Below are 21,223 nucleotides of genomic sequence, written 5' to 3' on the forward strand. Positions count from 1 at the left end.
AATGAAGTAAATATACAAGAAACTTTTTAATTTTATCACTCTGAAAATTTTTGCCTAAAGCAAAAAATAATATTGTATGCAATATATTTGCATACAGTATAGAGTACATAGTATATGCAAAAGTAAAATGTATGGTAATAATAAAATGAAGGAAGAATTGGAAGTACACTATTATAAAGTTATTACTATATGTAAAGTGAAAAAATATTTGAAGGTAGATTGTGATAAATTAAGACATTTATTGTTAAACCCTATGTTAACCTCTAAGAATTTTTAGAAAAAGTGCTATAACTCTTAAGCCAATCATGGAGATGATTATAAAAACTAACTACCTCAGCATAATAAAGCCTGTATGGAAAAACCTTCAGCCCATATCATACTCAATGGTGAAAAACTGAAAGCTTTTCCTCTAAGATCAGGAAAAAGACAAGGTACCATTTCTATTAAATGTAGTATGGGAAGTTTTAGTTAGAGCAGTCAGTCTTTGCCAAGGACACATTAAACTATTTCAATAATTATATTAAATATAAATGTCTAGGGGTGCCTGGCTGGCTCAGTTGATAGAGCTTGTGTCTCTTGGTCTTAGGGTCATGAATTCAAGCACCATGTTGGGTGTAGAACTTGCAAAAAGAAAAAGAAAGAAAGAAAGAAAGGAAGAAAAAAGAAAAGGAAAAGAAAAAAAATATTTATTTTTATTTTTTTTTTTTATTTTTTTTAAGAAAAAAAATTTAAATGGTCTAAACATCCAAATTAAAAGATAGATTAAATTTGGTAGATATTTGACAAACTTTGAGAAACTCACTTGGTCCAGACTTTGTTACCTATTGGATTTGGGATTCAAAGAAGAGGCTAACTCCTAAGATTTAGGATCTAATTACTTTCCATATAATATTTTCAGTGATGAGTTTGTCTCTTCTCCCTATAAATTTATCTTTAAAAACTGTTTTTCAAACTAAGATGATGACCTCAACCAATGTTTTTCTTTACATATGTAGCATGAACACATTTTAACATAAACATTTGATTTGTTTGTAGTATTAATTTTTTTGCCAAGTAGCATTAAACTTCCTTGTAGAGAGATACAAATCAAGTTCTTGATGCATGTCCCTATTTTTCTCTCACTTACTTTATCTCAGGTATTATTGCTAACAAACTCTCCCACAACTTAATGGCTTAAACATTTTTCTTTGCTTACAATTCTGTGAGTCAGCAATTTGGGCTGGGCTCATCCAAGCAGTTCTGTTGGCCTCACCTGGGGTCCTTCATGTGACTCCAGTCATCTGGTGACTTAGCTAGAGCTAGGTGGTCTAAGATGGCCTCACTGACGTATCTATGCCGGATGTCTTCTTGAGTCATGTGTCTCCAGATGAGCCCAGGCTTCTTTACTTAGCAGTTGCAGATTTCCGACAGGGCAAGGGTAAAAGCTGCCAGGCGTCTCCAGGACTTAGAAGTTTACACAGCAGTCCATCTGTTGCAAAGCAAGTCATGAGGTCAGCTTAGATTCACAGAGTGAGAAAAATAGATTCCACTTCTTGATGGGGGTAGCTGCAAAGAATTTTTAACCATTTAAAATCTATCACATTAACCTTTTGTTGATATAGTTGGTAGTTTAAATTATTTTTGACATATTTATCCTTTATTCTCACCATATGTGGTCAAGTTTACTGATTACATGTTATTTTCACCCTTTGTTCATATTTTATTCTCCTAGAAAATATCTTCCTCTCACCTTTTTAAATGTACCCTTCCATCTGTTTTCAAAAACTTGTTGTCTCTTGTGATCTTAACAGCTTATGAGACTTTGCTGATGTTACTTTAAGTCTTTGTGTCTTAATATATTCTCTTAAAAGTGATTTATCTGAGTTCTTGTATTTATAATTCCTTTTTCTTTTTTAGCTTCTTCTTTCTTGAGATCTGAAAAATGAGATCCAAAGCGTTCTTATATTATACCTCCTTTCTTCTTGACAGACGTAAGATCTTGTCTTTAAAGGTTTAAAACTTGACAAATAAGTATCTAGGGTCATTCTTTGAGGATAATTGCTGAGAAATGCTCTATGCCCTCTCTTGTTAACCAGGCTGAAGTTAGCTCTCAGTTCAGAAAAATTTTCTTTGATTTTTTTTCCTTCTGATCATGATTTATACAGCCATGGCATTTTCTCTTTTCTCTCTTATCCTTATTATTTCTAAATTGGATACCCTTTTTCTGTTTTTAGGCCTGAGTTTCTGGACCTATAATATACCCATTTGTATAATTGGAATTTTCTGTATTAATATATTTTTAGAATTCCTTACTTTGTTCTCTGCAATATCAACTCTGTTCCTTTGAAAGCTCATTGATACTTAGTTTAGTATTTATAATCTGGGTATAGGTTTACATATCGTTACATATTCCTTTTAGGAAACATTTATTTCTCTTTTTAATCTCTTTAAAGTAGACATTATTAGTTCATTCCAAAAAATAATCTCTATATGTTTAATAAAGTTGATCTTTTTTCTCATGGTGAAATTGGGAAATTACATTCAGAAGAGAAAATATTATACATGGTCCTGCCACTTTAGAAAGGATCCCTGTCATACCATATTAATATCTTTCTCTTCAGTCTGTTTTTTAGAAGTTTTTATTTGAAGTGGAACATCCTTGTTGGAAAATGCACATATTTTAAGTGAACAGCTCAATAAGTTATCAAGAAATGACCAATCCTGTGTAACCACCATTCAGGTTAAGATACAGAACTTTACCAGAATCGCAGAAAGTTCTCTCATGCTTCCTTCCACATCTTGCCCCTCATCCGTCCCAAAACTACTGGTTATTTTCCATATGTTTGTATATTTTTCATAGTTGTGGTTATATTACATTTGTAATTCTATCTTAGACTCTTAAAATTCTTGGTAACATTATCTTTAATGAGTGAATATCCTAGATTATCCATGATAGGAACATATATGCACTTTATAAAGATTTTTTAATATACAAAATAGAAATTTTGTACATTATATATATTTGTATATATATTTTTCAATATATAAAATAGAAATGTACATATATATTTGTATATTTTCCTTTTGTTTCAGTGGAAGATGCTTAGATTTGGTTATGATTTAAACCAGTTGTATAGATGTGTTTTTAAAAGTAACTTTGACTTTGTTGACATTTTCATAAAAAAGTTATTGGCAATATATATGTATACTGAAACATTACATTATATTCCTAAAGCTAATGTAATGTTATATGACACTTAACCTCAATTAAAAACATAAAATTAGGGATCCCTGGGTGGCGCAGTGGTTTGGCGCCTGCCTTTGGCCCAGGGCGCGATCCTGGAGACTCGGGATCGAATCCCACATCAGGCTCCCGGTGCATGGAGCCTGCTTCTCCCTCTGCCTATGTCTCTGCCTCTCTCTCTCTCTCACTGTGTGCCTATCATAAATAAAAACCAAAACAAAACAAAACAAAACAAAACATAAAATTATAAAGAAATTTTTAAAAATTAGGCATCATTTAAAAATTCAGCTCATGTTGTGATTCAAATCTCTGTTCCCACAATTTTAGCTGGTGTATCTACACCAGCTTTACAGACTGACTGTGGATAAAAATATTTTGCAAGGGATGCCTGGGAGGCTTAGCGGTGAGCAGCTGCCTTCGGCTCAGGACATGATCCTGGGATCTGAGATCAAGTCCCGCATTGGGCTCCCTGCCGGGAGCCTGCTTCTTCCTCTGCCTGTGTCTCTGCTTCTCTCTCTCTCTCTCTCTCTGTGTGTGTGTGTGTGTGTCTCATGAATAAATAAATACATTTTAAAAAAAATATATTTTGCAATTCTCAGTATGAAGTTGGAAAATTCAGTTTTAAAAAAAGACTAGCATTATTGGTAGTGAAGATAACTAAGTCTTCTTCACATTTTATCTGAGGTGGTATTTTCAGCATCTGTCAAAGACTAGCTTTAGAGTCGAAAAGAACATGTGCCAGAAGCATCCAGTGTCCTCAGGCATTAGTCTCTGTTGTTTCCTCTTCGATGCTTTCATGATTGTGTGATTTTTAGCTTAAAATTATATAATAAGGGCCTGTTTTTCCCCTAGCTGTAAAACATGCCCAGGCCCAGCTTGATAGGATCTTGATAGGATCTTGATGTGTCCCTAAGGTGGATGTGTTAACCTGTGTCTACTACCCGCTGTGCTTCATGGACAACCCTTGCAATGAGAGTTTCTAGAATTACTGACACCTTAGTCTCTGCTGCCTTGGCTCTCAATACTGAACCACTCACTTTCTTACTCATTGTTATTGCTTCTGAGAAACCAAGCAAAAATGCTGACTTGGTATACTACAAATTACTTTTTCACAAAAACTTCATCTGTATTCTTGATCCTATTCAACTTAGTTTGACATTGTTTTGATTTTCTTTCTTTTTTTTTTTAAAGATTTTATTTATTTATTTATTTATTTATTTATTTATTTATTTATTTATTTATTTATAGAGACAGAGAGAGAGAGAGAGAGAGAGAGAGGCAGAGACACAGGCAGAGGGAGAAGCAGGCTCCACGCAGAGAGCCTGACATGGGACTCGATCCAGGGTCTCCAGGATCACGCCCTGGGCTGCGGGCAGCGCTAAACCGCTGCGCCACCAGGGCTGCCCTGTTTTGATTTTCTAGTGCATTCTCCACAACAGCTTTTTTCAGCTTTCCACAGTATCTTTAACATTGGACGTTTGACCTTACTTGTTACCTAATTATAAAATTAGACAAGAATGGGTATCTTCTTCCATCCCTATCACCTCACAATGTTGATGTTCTATTTCTGTTTCTCCCCTTTCTAGTGAGTTCCTGATTTTCTCAGTGGCTTCCTCATTCAGATCTTTGCTTCCTCAGATGTACACTGTGCTTCAGATCTTCAGGCAGTTCTGTTCTCTATTTTCAAAACTTACTTTCCCTCACTGTCCTATCTCGCTGCCAGGAAATTTAGCTTTTCTTCCATTATTAGACATTAAGAGTTAGTAGGTTTACCTGTTGCTTTTACTCTCTCAGAATCAACATTCTCTTTTTACTCCCTTGTATCTCTCTCCCTTTGATCATTCATTTGAAGTTAAGCCCAAAAAGGTCACCAGGAAACTCCTGAAAACCAAGTTAGCCTTTTCCAGACTTCCTTCTTCTTTAGCTATATAGTTTAGACTTTTAAAAAGAAAATTCTTCTTATCCTATTGCTTTAATGCTAAGCATGCTAACCTCATCTTCCCTACCACTTTGCCAAATGTCTTCATCTCCAGTTTCTTCCTTACCATCCTGACAAAAGTAGACATCCTTTAATGTCCAGTTCACTTAATTATATGTTAATGATGCTTGTCCCATTTATCCAATTGCATTTGCTTTGTGGTTGCAATAGATGTCTTACTTTTCCTCTGGTATTCCTACCTGCTCAATTGATTGCATAATGGACCCGACCTGAGAAGTCATCCTAGTTTTCTTGTCTCCCAAAATTCAAGTGGACATCAAGTTTATAAATTTCTCCTCACCAGTTTCTCTGAAATCTGGACCATTTCCTTCTAGCTCCACTGCCTTAGATAAGTATTTATTAGTATCTCTGCCATGGTTGCTGCAGTTATCTCCTAACTGATCTCTAAGTTGTTTTCATCATTCCACTGATTCTCAGTGCTGCCTCTGGGGAGAGCTTTCCATATAATGCAAATCTGATTTTGTTAGCCTGTGACCTGAAATATATCAGTGGCTTTGTTAAAGGTAGGAACAAGATGAGAATTCCCATCTTCACTAGGGTAATCCACATGGTTCTAAAAGGTGTAGCCAATTAGTAATAGAAGAAAACAAAATGAGCTAGAAATATCTTTAAAGGGTTGAAATATTGACATAGTTATTCATATAAACTCCATATGATCGTCAACATTATAATCCAGAACATCAGCTTTAAACTTATTAAAAATAATGAGTTCAATAAGATCAGTAAAAATTAATGTACAAAAATGAATAGCATGAAGATGTCAGTAATCAAGTTGGAAAATAAAATGGGAAAAATTGCATTTGCATGGCAGCAACTGTGGGTGCGTGTGTGTACATTTGTGTGTGATACACAGAGGAATGAAAATTTAAAATGTGCAGGATTCTAGATAAAGGACTTATATATTTATGTTAAGGGCCTTTATTTTTTAAAAATTTTATTTATTTGAGAGACAGAGAAGGAGCAGGACGGACAGAAGGAGAGGGAGAGAATCCCAAGCAGACTCCCCTTTGAGCAGGGACCCTGAGGCAGGACTCAGTACCTTGACCTCAAGATCATGACCTGAGCTGAAATCAAGAGTCAGATACTTAACTGACTGAGCCACCGGGGTACCCCAAGTCTAAATTTTTAATGTTGCTTTCAAGATTCACTATAATCTGTATTGCTTTCTAATTTTATTTCCCACCATCCTATATAATCCCTTGGTTACATACCAATTATATTTTGTTATTTATTGTCTTTATGTGTTTGCCACTGTTTCCCTCACTCTTCCCCACTTCCCCCAGTACAAAGTATTTCTCCCTTTAAGAGTCCACAAGTTTTTCTCTTTCTTCTCTCCTTTTCTTTCTTGCTTCAGTAAATATTGGAATGCCAGCTCTGTGCCACAAGGTACATAGTAGATTAATTCAAACTACCTGATAAATATGTACTAAATAAGGAAAGAAAGAAAGAAAGAAAGAAAGAAAGAAAGAAAGAAAGAAAGAAAAGGATTTTTTTTTTAGCATATCAGCCAACTCTTTCCTTACTTTTACTTAAACTCCATAATCATTAACATAATAAGCCATGTTCTTCTCTGTAGTCACTTCCTACTATAAGTTGGTTGAGTAGGTAAAACACGTTCTTTCTTTAGCCCATAATTTAACACATTGCGACATAATAATTGGGCTGCTTTTTCCAAATTTAGAAATGACTGTTAGGGATTTCTTTCATTCTCTCTTCATCCTTCTGCCTGTTCCTCTTGTTCATTTTTGCTAAAAAGGCCATATGTCACACAGATAATTACAGTAAATTGAACAAGTTTCCTAAGGGCAAAAGCAATTGTCCACAAAATTGAGAGGGATAAGAAATTTCTATTATTTTTCAAGAAGCCTTCATTATATTTTAAAGAATTGATGTAGCGAGAAATTAACATTTCTCATTAATGTTCTTTTTCTTAAAACGTAGAAATACTTATTTTGTTCTTAAAAGTGAAAATGAGGGCAGCCCCAGTGGCTCAGCAGTTTAGCGCCACGTTCAGCCTAGGGCGTGATTCTGGAGACCCAGGATTGAGTCCCACGTCAAGTGCCCTGCATGGAGCCTGCTTTTCCCTCTGCCTCTCTCTCTCTCTCTCTCTCTCTCTCTCTCTTATGAATAAATAAATAAAATCTTAAAATAAATAATTTAAAAAAAATGAAAATGAAAGAACTGAAAATAGAACTTACATGGAATTTTATCCTCTGAGTTTAGTTACTGTTTGCTACCTATAAGATAGAAGATTTAAAAAATAGTAATGAAGAAGATTCTGTCTTGGAGTTTTACATTAAGTGAAGAAATATAATATTGTGACAAACCATTTTTCCTATAATGTTGGTAGCTTTAATTCTGAGTTTTAAGGAAAAGATATGTATTTTGATGTCGAATTAAAGGGAATTCAGAGGGGATCCCTGGGTGGCTCAGCGGTTTAGTGCCTGCCTTTGGTGCAGAACGTGATCCTGGAGTCCCGGGATTGAGTCCCTCATCAGGCTCCCTGCATGGAGCCTGCTTCTCCCTCTGACTGTGTCTCTGCCTCTCTCTCTCTCTCTCTGTGTGTGTGTGTGTGTGTGTGTGTGTCTCATGAATAAATAAAAATCTTAAAAAAAAAAAAAAAGGAATTCAGAGAACATAGGGATGATATGTACTACTGTGGAGTCTTGCAGGTTAAAGGATACATTTTTCCACTTGACTCTCCTCGGGCAAAGGAGGTAGAGCCTGTAGGTTCCCACTCTGTGATAGACACATGCATACTCACCGTCTGGGGAGAGGGTCAAATAAGGTAGGCCTTGGCAGCCAGCTCTCAAGAAACCCTAGATGGCAGTCAGAAAGAAGCCTGTCTCCAGAGATTAAGAGTTTCATCAGAGGAGTTTCAATGCAATTTACTTGTCTTAATGCTAGAACTTTCTAGTTCATCATTTATTCTTATTTATTCTCCTGCCCAGAACACTTTCCTTCTCTCTAGTTTTTCCGCACCCCACAAACAATAGTAACACCAAATGCTATCTGGGAGAGGCACACATGTCCTTGAAGCCACAACTTAGATGGTATTTCTTCCTGAATACATCCACTTTCCTCACATTTGGTTATAGTGACCCCTTCCCTGTTTCTACTAGACTCTATAATTCTTCCATCCTTGTCCCTATTTCTCTGCATTGTCAGTGTCTATTTATCCATTTCTTTGCCAGACTCCAGGTCTGTGGAATCAGAGATCAGGACCATCGTGTTTACTGTAGTGTCCTTGGCATGCTTCTGACAGAGGACATGCTCAATCAGGATTTGTTAAGTAAATGGATGACTATAAATATACATGTATATATATGAACTATTTTAGATAGCTTTGTAGTGCAGAGGAATATTGGACTTCACACCTGACTAGGTGCTCCTTACCATGGTGAGGCTCTACTCCAGAAAAATCTTTGGAGGAGGAAAACCACTGCTCAAACATGGATTCACACACTCATTCATTCATTCATTCATTCATTCATTCATTCATTCATTCAACAGTATTTACTAAAGGTTTCCTATACACAAAACCAGGAATACTGATTTGACCAAGATATGTAATTGCTGAAAATCCTATTCAGGATTAATTTTTTAAAAATGTTGTTAGAAAACAGAAACCATATTACACAACATGCTCTCATTTTCTCCCTAGTTACCAAAGAGCACAGAGCCTAAGTTATTCTACAGGTGTTGTAATGTGCTTGGCTCTGATACCCGAAAGCTTTTGCTCCATTTATTCCCTTTAAAACAGACATTTTTTCCTCGAGTCTGTATTTATTTTATTTGGCCCTGTGCATTAATCTGTAAACCACTTAAGCCCATTTAGAATGCAACAGGGTGCAGATATCAAATAAAAAATAAACATATTGGTTTTAACCATAGCTTACAGGATTAATACAGTTTTCTCTCATGTTTTAAGTAGACATTCTGGATCCTGCCTCATGCAGAACAGGATCAGGAAGCTACATAAACTTTGGGTATAGGAATGCTTCAGGTAGGGCTAGTGTTTGTCTTTAAAGATAGTTCAGTCATGTTCTTTTCCCCCTTAGTCCTCCTCCCAATTCACTATCTTCCTATCACGTATCAACCTACTAGATTTGAAACTTAGATTTTAAATAAATGTGAAAATATGGCCAAGATGTTTTTCATTATGTTAGTTGCAAATGAACCTCTTCTTTCTCCTCAAGGAAGGAAGAGAATCCTTCTTCAAGAATATTTGAGTCTTGCTAAATTTTGGTTTTGTTCATTCATTCATTCATTCATTCATTCAGTTTTTTAATGTTCAGTCAACAGCAAAAAATTCCTGCACATAAGGTACTACCAAAGAACTCGAGATTCCTGCACATGACAAGAGCCCAGTTAAGAAAATTGATCTACATCAGAGGTTCTGTATCAGAGGTTCTCAATTCTGGTTGCATTTTAGAATGTTCCCTAAGTGATTATAATGCTAGCTGGGGAATGATTTGGATTAACCTTTTGGGATCACGGGTTGAGAATCTAAAGAAAATGATTGATCCTCTCTCTCCTCCCCACAATTGTATATACACACAAAATATTGCATTTATAGACTCTCTGAATCTGCTCTGAGGACTTGATTTGAAGATCTCGGGCTGCACATCAGCCCTAGGTGATACCAGTGAAGCTGATCCCACGACCCCACTTTGAGAAAGAGTATTCTGAGGATGAGGAACCGTCCTCTGTGTTTTTGCGCATCTTCCAGGTGATCCTAACATACACTAATACTTGAGAACCACTACCCTATAGAAATGCTTTCAGGAAACTATGGTTGAATAGTACACTTCTGTCTTATTTGAGGGTTGAGATGTTTATTTTAAAAACAGCCATATGAAGAATGACTTTGTATCTCTTGTAAAAACCCTCTTTTGTCCTTGAATGACTTTTATATTGGAATCCTATTATATATTTCTCTTACAGCCAGACAAGCGTTAGGAAAAACTTGATCTCTTCTGATGAACTGGTAAATTGATCATGATATTTGTGTTTCTTACAGTATTGTTTGCCTTTTTTACCTTTGCTGCCAGGAGCTCAATTTCATGTCCAATTTTAGCAATTATTCTCAGTTTTTTTTCCCTAGCATAATTATCTGCCCATTCTTTCTATTTCATGTTTGTCTTTTAATGAAATAGCTTTTCTGTTACTGTGTTATCTCCTATGAGAAAGCAAGGGTTATCATGTTCCACAGAAATAATGATTTCTGTGTTGAGGCCAATAAGCTATATCCTGGTATGTGACTCTGTTAAAGGATAATTTTCAAAATAGGGATCATGACTTTCACAAAGATGTATCATGAACCTGTATCAAATATTTATGTAACTCATGAAAGATTTTACAACTAGCTCAGAAGAACAGACATAAACAGGTAATCACTGAATACTGAAGTAAATTTACCTAATAGGTGCAGAACTGGCCAAGCCAATATCCACAGGGCAATAAAGTGTAATGTTTGGAATTATTTCTGAGGGACAAAGGGAGATATCAGTTGCATCTCCATAGGATAGCATTCATTTGCAACTTTAATGAATGAGAATCATTTGATTACTATCAGTTTTCTATAACTTTCAGAGTTGTAAAATAATCCAGTCAAAGACTATGAAAGGTATGGACCCCTATAGAATGAGGTAACCAACCCTGTGGGGCCCTAGGACAGTGCCAACATTTCACTGAAACAACACCTCGCAGTCTTTTTGCTGATTGAAGTCTTTCTTTCAGTTTTTCCTGACAGCAAGGTAATGGGCAAAGAAGTGAGTCTTTATATAGGAGACTGAAACTGAGAAAGATGATCTTTAGCACTTGAGAAAGGAGACACCCTATTATCTCTTCTCATTCTCGATCTTGAGTCTGGCCTTCAAGGAGTCTTCATAGCGAGGAGATATTCCCAGAGATGGGATGGAAAGATGGCTTTTGTTGTGAAGAAGTAGGAGAGGAGCTAGGAAAGATTCCTCACTTTGACCAGCTAGAGAATGAGTCAGTCTCATCCTGTAAAGCAGATTGCTTATTTTCATGCCATTCACTTTACTTATCTTTTGGTCTTTTCATTAATGCTTATTTTTCAGGTCTTTTTTTTTTTTTTTTTATGTCTTTCAGCCTGGCCTCAGATGGGGAGAGTAGGGGCCGCAGTAGGGGACATTAAGAGAAAGTGTTGCGTTTACTCTCAGTCACAGAATCAAGTGGGAAGCAGAGCCTCCCGGGACCACTGAGATGGTCATCAATGAGAGCCTTGCCTACCCGTGCCAAGGACTGTCATCTTTCCTTACCAAGAGGTCCACTGCACCTACCAGGGAGAGTCAGGCACCTCTTTGTTAGTTTAGTAAAGTGCTTTTCTTCTCTTATTATTTTTTATTGTAAGCTTTTTAAAACTTGTGGCACTAGCTGGGGTTTAATTAATTAGTTAATGGAGAAATATTATTTGCATTAATTTGAACCAACTATTCATTATTACATATCATTTCAATTTGAGGTTTTTTAAAATTTATTTCTTTATTTTTTAAAGGAAAGATTTTTTAAAAAAGATTTTATTTATTTATTCATGAGAGACACACTGAGAGAGAGAGAGAGAGAGGCACAGACACAGACAGAGGGAGAAGCAGGCTCCATGCAGGCAGCCTGACATGGGGCTCGATCCCAGGTCTCCAGGATCAGGCCCTAGGCTGAAGGCAGTGCTAAACCGCTGAGCCGGGGATCCCTGGGTGGCGCAGCGGTTTGGCGCCTGCCTTTGGCCCAGGGCGCGATCCTGGAGACCCGGGATCGAATCCCACGTCGGGCTCCCGGTGCATGGAGCCCGCTTCTCCCTCTGCCTGTATCTCTGCCTCTCTCTCTCTGTGTGTGTGACTATCATAAATAAATAAAAAATTAAAAAAAAAAAACAAAAACCGCTGAGCCACCAGGGCTGCCCCCTTTAAAAAACAACAACAACAACAACTAGGATGTCTTTTAATTTAAATTCGTTTTGCCAACATACAGTATAACACCCAGTGCTAAAAAAAACAAACAAACAAACAAATAAACAAAAAAACAACCCAGTGCTCATCACATCACATGTCCTGTCACTCAATTGCCCCATCCCCCCACCTACCTCCCCTTCAGCAACCCTCAGTTTGTTTCCAAGATTTAAGACTCTTTCATGGTTTGTCTTCCTTTCTGATTTTTCCCCATTCAGTTTCCCCTCTTCCCTTATGGTCCCCTTCGCTATTTCTTATATTCCACATATGAGTGAAATCATATGATGATTGTCTTTCTCTGATTGACTTATTTCACTCAGCATAGTACCCTCCAGTTCCATCCACATTGATGTAAATGGTGGGTATTCATCCTTTCTGATGGCTGAGTAATATTCCATTGTGTGTGTGTGTGTGTGTGTGTGTATGTATATCATGTCTTCTTTATCCATTCATCTTTATTTTTGATTTTATCAATTACTTTATAGATTTGTGAACATCTGCTGATTCATTGGCCTTGACATTTGTTACTTATTTAAGTTCTGAGTAAATAACATATGGAAAGGCCTACCACTTGAAAAGATTACATAGATGAGACAGGGGTAAATTAATATAATGGTCTTTGTGTCCCATGATATAAGAACTTAGAACCGTAGGATTAGGCAGATAATGAATGTTAGTTTGCCTTTTGTGAGGCACTATTTCTGGTTGACAGAGTCAACAGATTTAGGTCCTGGTTCCAGCTCTGCTACTTAAGTATGAACATGAGAAAATGTTAATCTCTGCAATCTTAATCTGCAAAGTACATTCTTTAAGCTAATATATATGGAGTCATTATTATGCTCTAGCAAAACGTGGTCTGTGCCCTCAAAGAGCCAAAGACATACATGTCAATAATAAGTATAGTCGAATAGTATAGGTGCTGTGAATGACGTCATAGTGGGAGTGATGCTTAAGATTCTTCAAAAGAGAGGTACATCTCCAGGCAGAACAAGGCAAGGGGGAGAGGGAAAGGTAGGGCGTAGAGAGGTCACTCAGGGTAGGGGATCAGGAAAAGGACAAGAGCACAGAGGCATGAACAAGAGGCTGGAACTGGCGTGTGTGGGCCCAGTACGGTAAGAGAGGAAGAAGTAGGTGGCAACCCGATCTCGAAGAGTCTGGTATTTAATGCTTACATTAAAAAGTTTATTAAAAGGTCTCTACTGCTCTCTCTAGCTTGGATTCTGGTCTAAAATGCTATTAGTGATAAGCAGTTAATATGTTCAGATCACTCAGTGTGATTCTTGCACTCATTGATAGCCAGGTAATTCGACTGCCCACGAAGACTGTGAGTTCCTTTGTGAAACTTGGAGCCTTTGTAACCATTAAGGGGTGGGAAATAGAGTGCAAATACCTTTAGTCAAACTCTCTCTCGTGCCATGGTCTACATTTTTTGGGTATTTTTTTATTACGAAAAATTTCACACATACCAAAAGTAAACAGAATAGGATAATGAACTTCCTTCCTTTACCCAGCTTCAACAATTATCAGCGTTCTTGTTTTATTTCTTATTCTACTCATGTCCTGCTCCCATTCAGTTATTATTATTATTGTCATTATTCTTCTTACTATGTTTAGGTATCATTTACACACATCAAAGTGTACAAATTTTAGATATATGTTTTGACAGACAGGTACACAGTGTAATCTTCTCCCATCACAATATAGAACATTTGTATCTTCCTCCAAAATTCTCTTCTGTCTCTTCCCAGTCTTTCCCTATCCCCACCTCTACCTCCATCTGAAAAAAACAAAACAAAAATTTGCCCTAATTTTTTTTTAACCTGAGATTAAGTTTTGCCTGTTTTAGAACATACATGATGGAATGCCCTGTAAGGAGTGTTGTTTCTGTCTCCTTTCACTCAACTTAATGTCTGTGAGATTTGTACACGTGGTTGAGCCTATCAGTAGCTCCCTCTGTTGTGTTGCTCAGCAGCATTCCCGTTGTAGGAATGTACTACAATTTGTTATCTTCTCTTGTCAAGGGATACTTTGGTTGTTTCCAGTTTTGTACTATTGTGAATGAAGTTGTTATGAACACATTCTTGCTATACATTGTTTCATAAAGCCATTTTCATTTTTCTTGGATAAACCTCTAGAAGTAGAATTACTGGGTTTAAAGATAGGTATATGTTTAACTTCATAAGAGACAGCCAGTTTCTCCAAGTGGTTGTACCAGGCATGTGTGCAAGTTATACCTGCACTACATATTGTCTATCTGATTTTAGTCATTCTCCTGTGTATGTGGTAATCGCATTGTAGCTTTTATTTGCATTTCCCTGATGCCTAATGATGTTGAACATTTTATTTTTCATCTGCTTGTTTGTCATATGTCTTGTTTTGTCTATTAGTAAAGTCTTTTGCCCATTTTCAATTGGATTTTCTTTTTATTATGGAGCTATAGTAGTTCTTTATATATATTCTAGATAGATGTTGTCAGATGCATTTGTTTTGGGAGTATTTTCTCCCACTCTGTGTCTTACCTATTCATTTTCTTAACAATGTCTTTTGATGAGCAAAAGTTTTATTTTTGATTGCACCTAACAATTTTTTGTGGTTATTGCTTCCTGTGTCCTGTCTATAAAATCTTTACTAATCTTCAGATTGATAATATATTCTATGTTTTCTTCTCAAAGCTTTATACTTTTAGCTTTTATACTTAGGTTCATTAACCTGAAGTTAATTTTTGTTTATGGTGTGAAGTTGGGGCTGAGGTTCATTTTTTTCCCCCCTATGGACATTCAGTTCCAATACCATTAGTTGAAAAGACTTCCCATTCCCTGTTGAATTGTTTTTGTACATTGGATGTAAAGCTGTTGTCCAGCTGTGAGGTCTATTCCTGATCTCTGTTCTGTTCCTTAATCTTCTTGTATATCCTTATGCCAATGTTGCACTGTTCTAATTACTGTAGTTTTTGTGGTAAGTCTTGAGTGAGGTAGTCTAGGAAGTACATTTTTGCTGTTCTTTTTCAAGATTGTTTTGGCTATTCTAGGTCCTCTTAATTTTCACATAAGCTTTAAAAGTCATCTTGTCCATCTTCATTAAAAAGCCTGCTGAGATCATGAATTATTTATAAATTATATGGGAGGATTAAATTTGGAACAATATTGAACCCATGAACATACTTCCTTGTTTATTTAGGCCTCCTCAATTTCTCTCAGCAGTGTTTTCATTTTTTATGTGGCTGTTTTGCATGTCTTTTATTGAATATGTTACTAAGTACTTTGTTAAGTGATACTATTTTAAATGAATGTTTTAATTTTAATTTTTAAAGTCTGTATAGAGTATATAGAGATATAATTGACTTTATATATTCTTATAATACTCTGAAACATCGCTATACTCACAACTTTTTACCACACAGTTCCTAAGCACCATGGACTTTCCTCCCTTCATGTTTTCATGACTTTTCAGACTTGAATGTCCTCGTCTCCCTTGCCTGCCCCTAAAGAGGGCCAGGTGAATGCTACAGCATTTTTAAAGTCTTCTGATACCACCCCACTTAGCTTCAGATAGCCCCTCCTCTGAGAGTATCTGTTAGAGCATTTTCCACCTCAGGTCTTGAATGAACCATTCTGTGAAGGCAAGAGGTGTACTTTATCTCCTTTCTATCCCCACAATATCTAGCATGGTGCCTTGGTTCTCAGTTTAGGAGTGGGTTTTTCCAGCATTTATCTTGGGACATACAGGAGATGATGAAGTTCTGGGGTGAGGTCGTGGGGAGGCAGGAAATCCTTACAGGCAACTTCAATCAATTGGAAGCAATCCCTGAAGTGTATCCTAAAAAAAAAAAAGGGAAAATTAGACCTTCTTATTTAAAATGTTTACCAGTGGGTAATCTACTTCCACTCTAAATGACTTTGGCTTTTGTTGCCAATCTGTAATGTTTGTAGATTATGTTTCTTCTTACTTGCTTTTTGTTTTCTAGGTGGCTGATTGTGCTTGGGATGAAACAATAAAGATATATGATCCTGTTTGCCTTACTATGCCTGCTTGAGATGCACTCCCCCAGTCATAAGCAAAGGAGACTGGCTGAGAGCTACTTAATAGGAAATAAATTACCCATAACCTAGATATTATGCTTTTATGTGCTATTCAGATTTCAAATTTTTGAAAATGTACCCTGAAATCAGTTTTGACGCAGTTGATAAAGACTGCGGTTCACTATTTAAGCCTGGTACATAAGCGATATTTCTTAAAACAATCCTAAGAAATAATTGATGTTATAGTACCTCTTGTAATGTCTATTAAAATGTAATCGCTGTATTGTAAAATGGATTAAAATATGGAAGATCTGTAGATTATATTGATAGTGACATATTTTATTTTTAATTTGTCATTTTTGATGTAAAATATAATCACTGCTGTTGGTAAAAATTAAAATAAACTACATTTCTCGATTACTTATGATTCTATGACATCCTAGTAAGGTTGCTTTTTCTAATATTTATAAATGAATACAATACTATATATAATACAGAGGTATCTGTGGTTCAGTGACAGGGCTCTGATATAGATTTGATTTATTCAGCAATACTTACTGAGCATCTACTATGTTCTTGACACAGACTGAATGAGATTATCTCAAGGACTAGTGGTATGTTTTAAGAACATGGGATGCTGTGAGTTAAAAGCTTACGTTTTTTACATTTATTCAGCTCTTTTTAGATGCTATAACCTTGACCCTATATTTCTCTCTTCCTATGTCTCTACTATCAAATGTTTTTTAAAAAACTGGTCACTGGACAAAAAGCCTTAGGTCCTACAAAGTTTCAAGCAGTTACCCTTGAAACTCTCCCTAAGTGATACTATAACCCTCTTTAAATTTCCTTGAAAACTCCCTAGGTGCAGATGATCTGTTAAAAAAAAAAAATAGGCGGAAAGGGAAAAATTGGTAAAACCATCAACATTGTATTGCTTTTATATTTTTATATAATGTTAAAGTAAAATATTATAAAAGGAAAAAATTGTCATTAAATTTTTAACAAGTTTTTGAACATTTTTAAGGAGCAAAATATATTTGTAGTAATCACAAAAATTAGAATATACGTATATTATCTAAGTTATGTATTTACATTACATATTTGTTTACTTGTTCTAGAATAAAGTTGACAGCTTACAACATACAAAAACAAGACCACATAAAAGAACAAAAGGAGCATAAAGAGAAGCTTTATGTAGGAGTGAGGCTTGAATTTCTCTGCCTCAAAGTCCCAGAAAGTTGCTCCTGGCAGCATAAATGGGAAGCCTGCTTGAGTGCACAATTCAGTGCTCAAGGCCTAAAGGCAAGGGCTTTGTCTTAGTCCCAGGCGTGGCCCTGGTTCTATACGTGGTGCATAGAAGGTGCTCAAGAAATATTTGTTTAAAAAAATTTTTTTGTTAAATGAATGTACTCATGAAAAAGTACAACTCTTTTTAGTTCTTAAACCAATCAGTACAAATTGTTTTTGAGAGGCCCCAGAAAGAGGACACTGCTTTCTTAACATGAATATAGGAATATAATGTAAGGATCAGGAGGTCAAACACATCCTTAGAGCAGTCATGATAAGGCTGATGGAGCTGTTTCTTGTTTCCCTCCAGAACTAGTGGCATCACACCAGGTGCAGCTCAGTAAAAGCAGGCTCACAGTGGTGTTCTATATATCAGCTGAATTTATTTATAACAGGTTTTTAAAAAACATACCTAACCCAGATCACATTTACAATGAAATAAAACTACTTACTTATTTTCCTTTTAGGATGCAAGAGATTTTGTTAAAATAATCTACCATGTATCTTTTGAAACAAATACTTGTGACTTAAAAACTAATGTCTCTCTTGATTTTTTTCCCCCTCGATATTGAGGATGTTAGAGGGGTTTGGGACATTGACTGCATAATCCTTAACTCAGGTTCTTAGAGTCCCCCAGGATGAAAGAGCATGGGTGAATGTTTATCCAGTGGGTTCCCTAGAGCAGGATTGGGGAACCAGAAGGAAAGGTGCTGGATTCTCTCCTGGAAGAGAATTCCCAAGATTTTTAAATACTTGGTAGTTCACAAGCCAGGCAGCCTCTGGACAGCATTTGTCTCTGGGCTAGTGAGCGCTTTGCTTTCATCCTGCCTGCCTCTGCAACCTCTTCTGTGATCTGGGCACAATGTGAGATGATTTCTCTATGTTATTCCTTTTGATTTACATAATATCCTTACAAGGAAGTCCTCCCAGTTTTCCAGACAAAGAAATGAAGGCTCCAGAGCCGATAAGCATAGAGCTGGAATGTGAAATCTGCTTTGACTGGATCCAAAGTCTAAATTGCTGAGGTGCTGACCCTGAGTCTGGAGTGACCCTACCAAGGTATGTCACCCCCAGAAAGATCCAAGCTGAGAGCCAACAGTACAACAGTCTCTTCTATCTGTGGCATGTTTTAACTGACCAATGTGGCTATAATTTGGCCTTTCCCAAAATGAATTCATGAATTTCTTAGCAGGCCTCTTCTTGAGTGAGATAATTCACTTAAATATTTTTTAGTTCCATGTATTCACTGAAAACTTCCAGATCTGTATTTCCTGCCTCCCCCATTCAGGTCTCCCATAGCCTTTCTGCTTATTTTCTTCTAATCAGACTAACTGATCTTGCTCACCAATGGACTCCTCTGGCACATGCTTTCTCACTTGTTGCCAATACTGTCCACCCAGGTGCTCAAGCTTAAAGACTTAAATACCATTCCTGTTCCTTCCCTTTTCCCCACCCCTCTACTACAAGACAAATCCCTTAAATCCTCATCCCTTTGACCACCTAAATACTTCTTCATTCTGTCTTCTCCCTTCAATCCAGCCAGCATATCTCTGGTTCAAGCCATTGTTAAGTTTTCTGTGGACAATCCCAGCAGATGATCCCTCCCTAAATGAGGGGTCTTTCTAGTTTTGTGCCCTCAGAGCCGTCCTTCCCAACACAGCTGCTGGAGACAGATCTAAAAACGCAATCCAATTACATCAATTTGAGTGTAAGACCTTTCTCTGCTTATAGGATTGACTATAGGAAAAAAAGTTTAAGCTCACTAATCAGGCAGCTGCGGTCCTTTGGAGCTAGCCCCTTCCTCTCTCTGCACCCTTGCTTCTTTGTGCTCCACAACACAGGTGTGCTCACAGACTCCCCGTATAAATAATGCAGGTGTTCATTTCTGTCTTTGTTCAATGCAGCCAACGTGCCTGGATTGTCCTGCTCTTGGCTCAGTGAATTCTCATTTATTTTTTTATTGAAGTATAGTTGACACATAATGTTAACGTTAGTTTCAGTTGTAAATTGGTTTGACATCATTTGAAAGTCATGTGAAATGACTAAAGAAAAAGATTGGCAATACAAAAATTAAGATAGCAAAATACACCATTAGCAAAGCTAAGATATATTGGAAGGTATATTTGCAACATATGTAACAGACTGTTTAATAGCCACAGTTAATAAAGAGCTCTCAAAAATCACTAAGGCGATCAAACATAAACATGGATAAAGGATATCAATAGATAATTAACAGATGAAAAAATGCAAATGTTTAGTACACTTCAAAATAAGTGCCTAGACTTTGTCTAATTGACCACAAAGAAATGCAAATTAAAATGAGATTCCATATTTTGCTTATCAGTTTGTCAAACACTAAAATATTGATAATATGTAATATTAAAGCTAGAGCACTGCTGGGGTACCTGGGTAACTCAGTTGTTTAAACTCTTGATTTGGGCTAAGGTCATGATCTCAGGGTTGTGGGATGAAGCCCCAGGGCAGGCTCTACACTTGGAGGGGAGACTGCTTGAGATTCCCTCTCTCTCTCCCTCTGCCCTTCCCCCTCAACCCTGCTACCCACCCCCATGCTCATGCTCTCTTTTGTTCTAAAATCGTAAAAAAAAAAAAAAAAAAGGTACGAGCACTGTTATATACCTTTTTGGAAGGCTATTTGGCAGTAAAGATTTTAAATTACTGGTTGACTCCAGTAATTCCCTGGAGAATTCCGTCTGTGTGCTCCCACCCCAAATACTTATAGAATATGTAAGAACAAATGTGGAAGAGTAGTCATTACATCATTGGTAAAATCTAGATGCCTGTCTCAAGAAGGAAAGGTTATACTATAGAATAATCATTTAAAAGAAAAAGGTAGAACTATGTGTTATCAATATGTATAATAGTGAAAAAATACATGAAACATGAAAGAAAAAGAAAAAAACATGAAAAAATAGTGTTATAAATATGTATAATAGTTATCTATTTCTGTGTAACAAGCACCCAAACTGTAGCAGCTTAAAACAACACTTATTTTAGAGTTTCTGTAGGAAACTATAGGAATCCAAGGAAAAAACTCTATAGGAATCCAAAGATGGCGTAGCTGAGTTGTTCTGGCTCAGGTTTTGTCATGACGATTCAGTTAGACTGTCACCAGGGTCTGCAGGTATCTGAAGCTCCCCTGGGGCTAATGAATCAGCTTCCAAAGTCACTCATGATTGTTAGCAGGCCTCAGATACCCACCATGTGGGACCCTCCACAGGTTGTCTGAGTGTCCCCTATGACATGGCACCTGGCTTCCTCCAGACTGACTGATAGAAAATTCAAGATGGGAGCTTCAGTGTGTTGTAACTTGATCTCAGGGAATGACACCATCACTTTGCCCTGTCTTATTGGTCACACAGACCAGCCCTGGTACAATTTAGGAGGGATTAACCAAAGGTCTGAATATAAGGAAGTAGATATCATGAAGGCTAACCAGCCCACAATATGTTTTTTTAAAATTTTTATTTAAAGATTGTATTTATTCATGAGAGACAGAGAGAGAGAGGGAGACAGAGACACAGGCAGAGGGAGAAGCAGGCTCCATGCAGGGAGCCTGACATGGGACTCGATCCCAGGGATTCAGGCCCTGGGCTGAAGGCGGCGCTAAACTGCTGAGCCACTCGGGCTGCCCATGTTTTTAAAATAGTAAATTAGGGGTGCCTGAATGGCTCAGTTAAATGTCTGCCTTCAGCTCAGGTCATGA

General features: G+C 36.9%; 1 protein-coding gene across 1 annotated transcript in view; it reads left to right on the forward strand.

Moving 5' to 3' along the window:
* Positions 1-16,632, forward strand: part of PEX7 (peroxisomal biogenesis factor 7) — an 81,158-nt gene extending 64,526 nt beyond the window's left edge. Inside the window, exon 10 of the mRNA XM_041745264.1 lies at positions 16,158-16,632. Coding sequence (XP_041601198.1) covers positions 16,158-16,226 — 69 coding nt within the window. The 3' untranslated portion in view covers positions 16,227-16,632. The remainder of the gene's footprint in view (positions 1-16,157) is intronic.
* Positions 16,633-21,223: the final 4,591 nt, after the last annotated feature.

The sequence above is a fragment of the Vulpes lagopus genome, chromosome 2 (assembly GCF_018345385.1).
Source record: "Vulpes lagopus strain Blue_001 chromosome 2, ASM1834538v1, whole genome shotgun sequence".
Lineage (NCBI taxonomy): Eukaryota > Metazoa > Chordata > Mammalia > Carnivora > Canidae > Vulpes > Vulpes lagopus.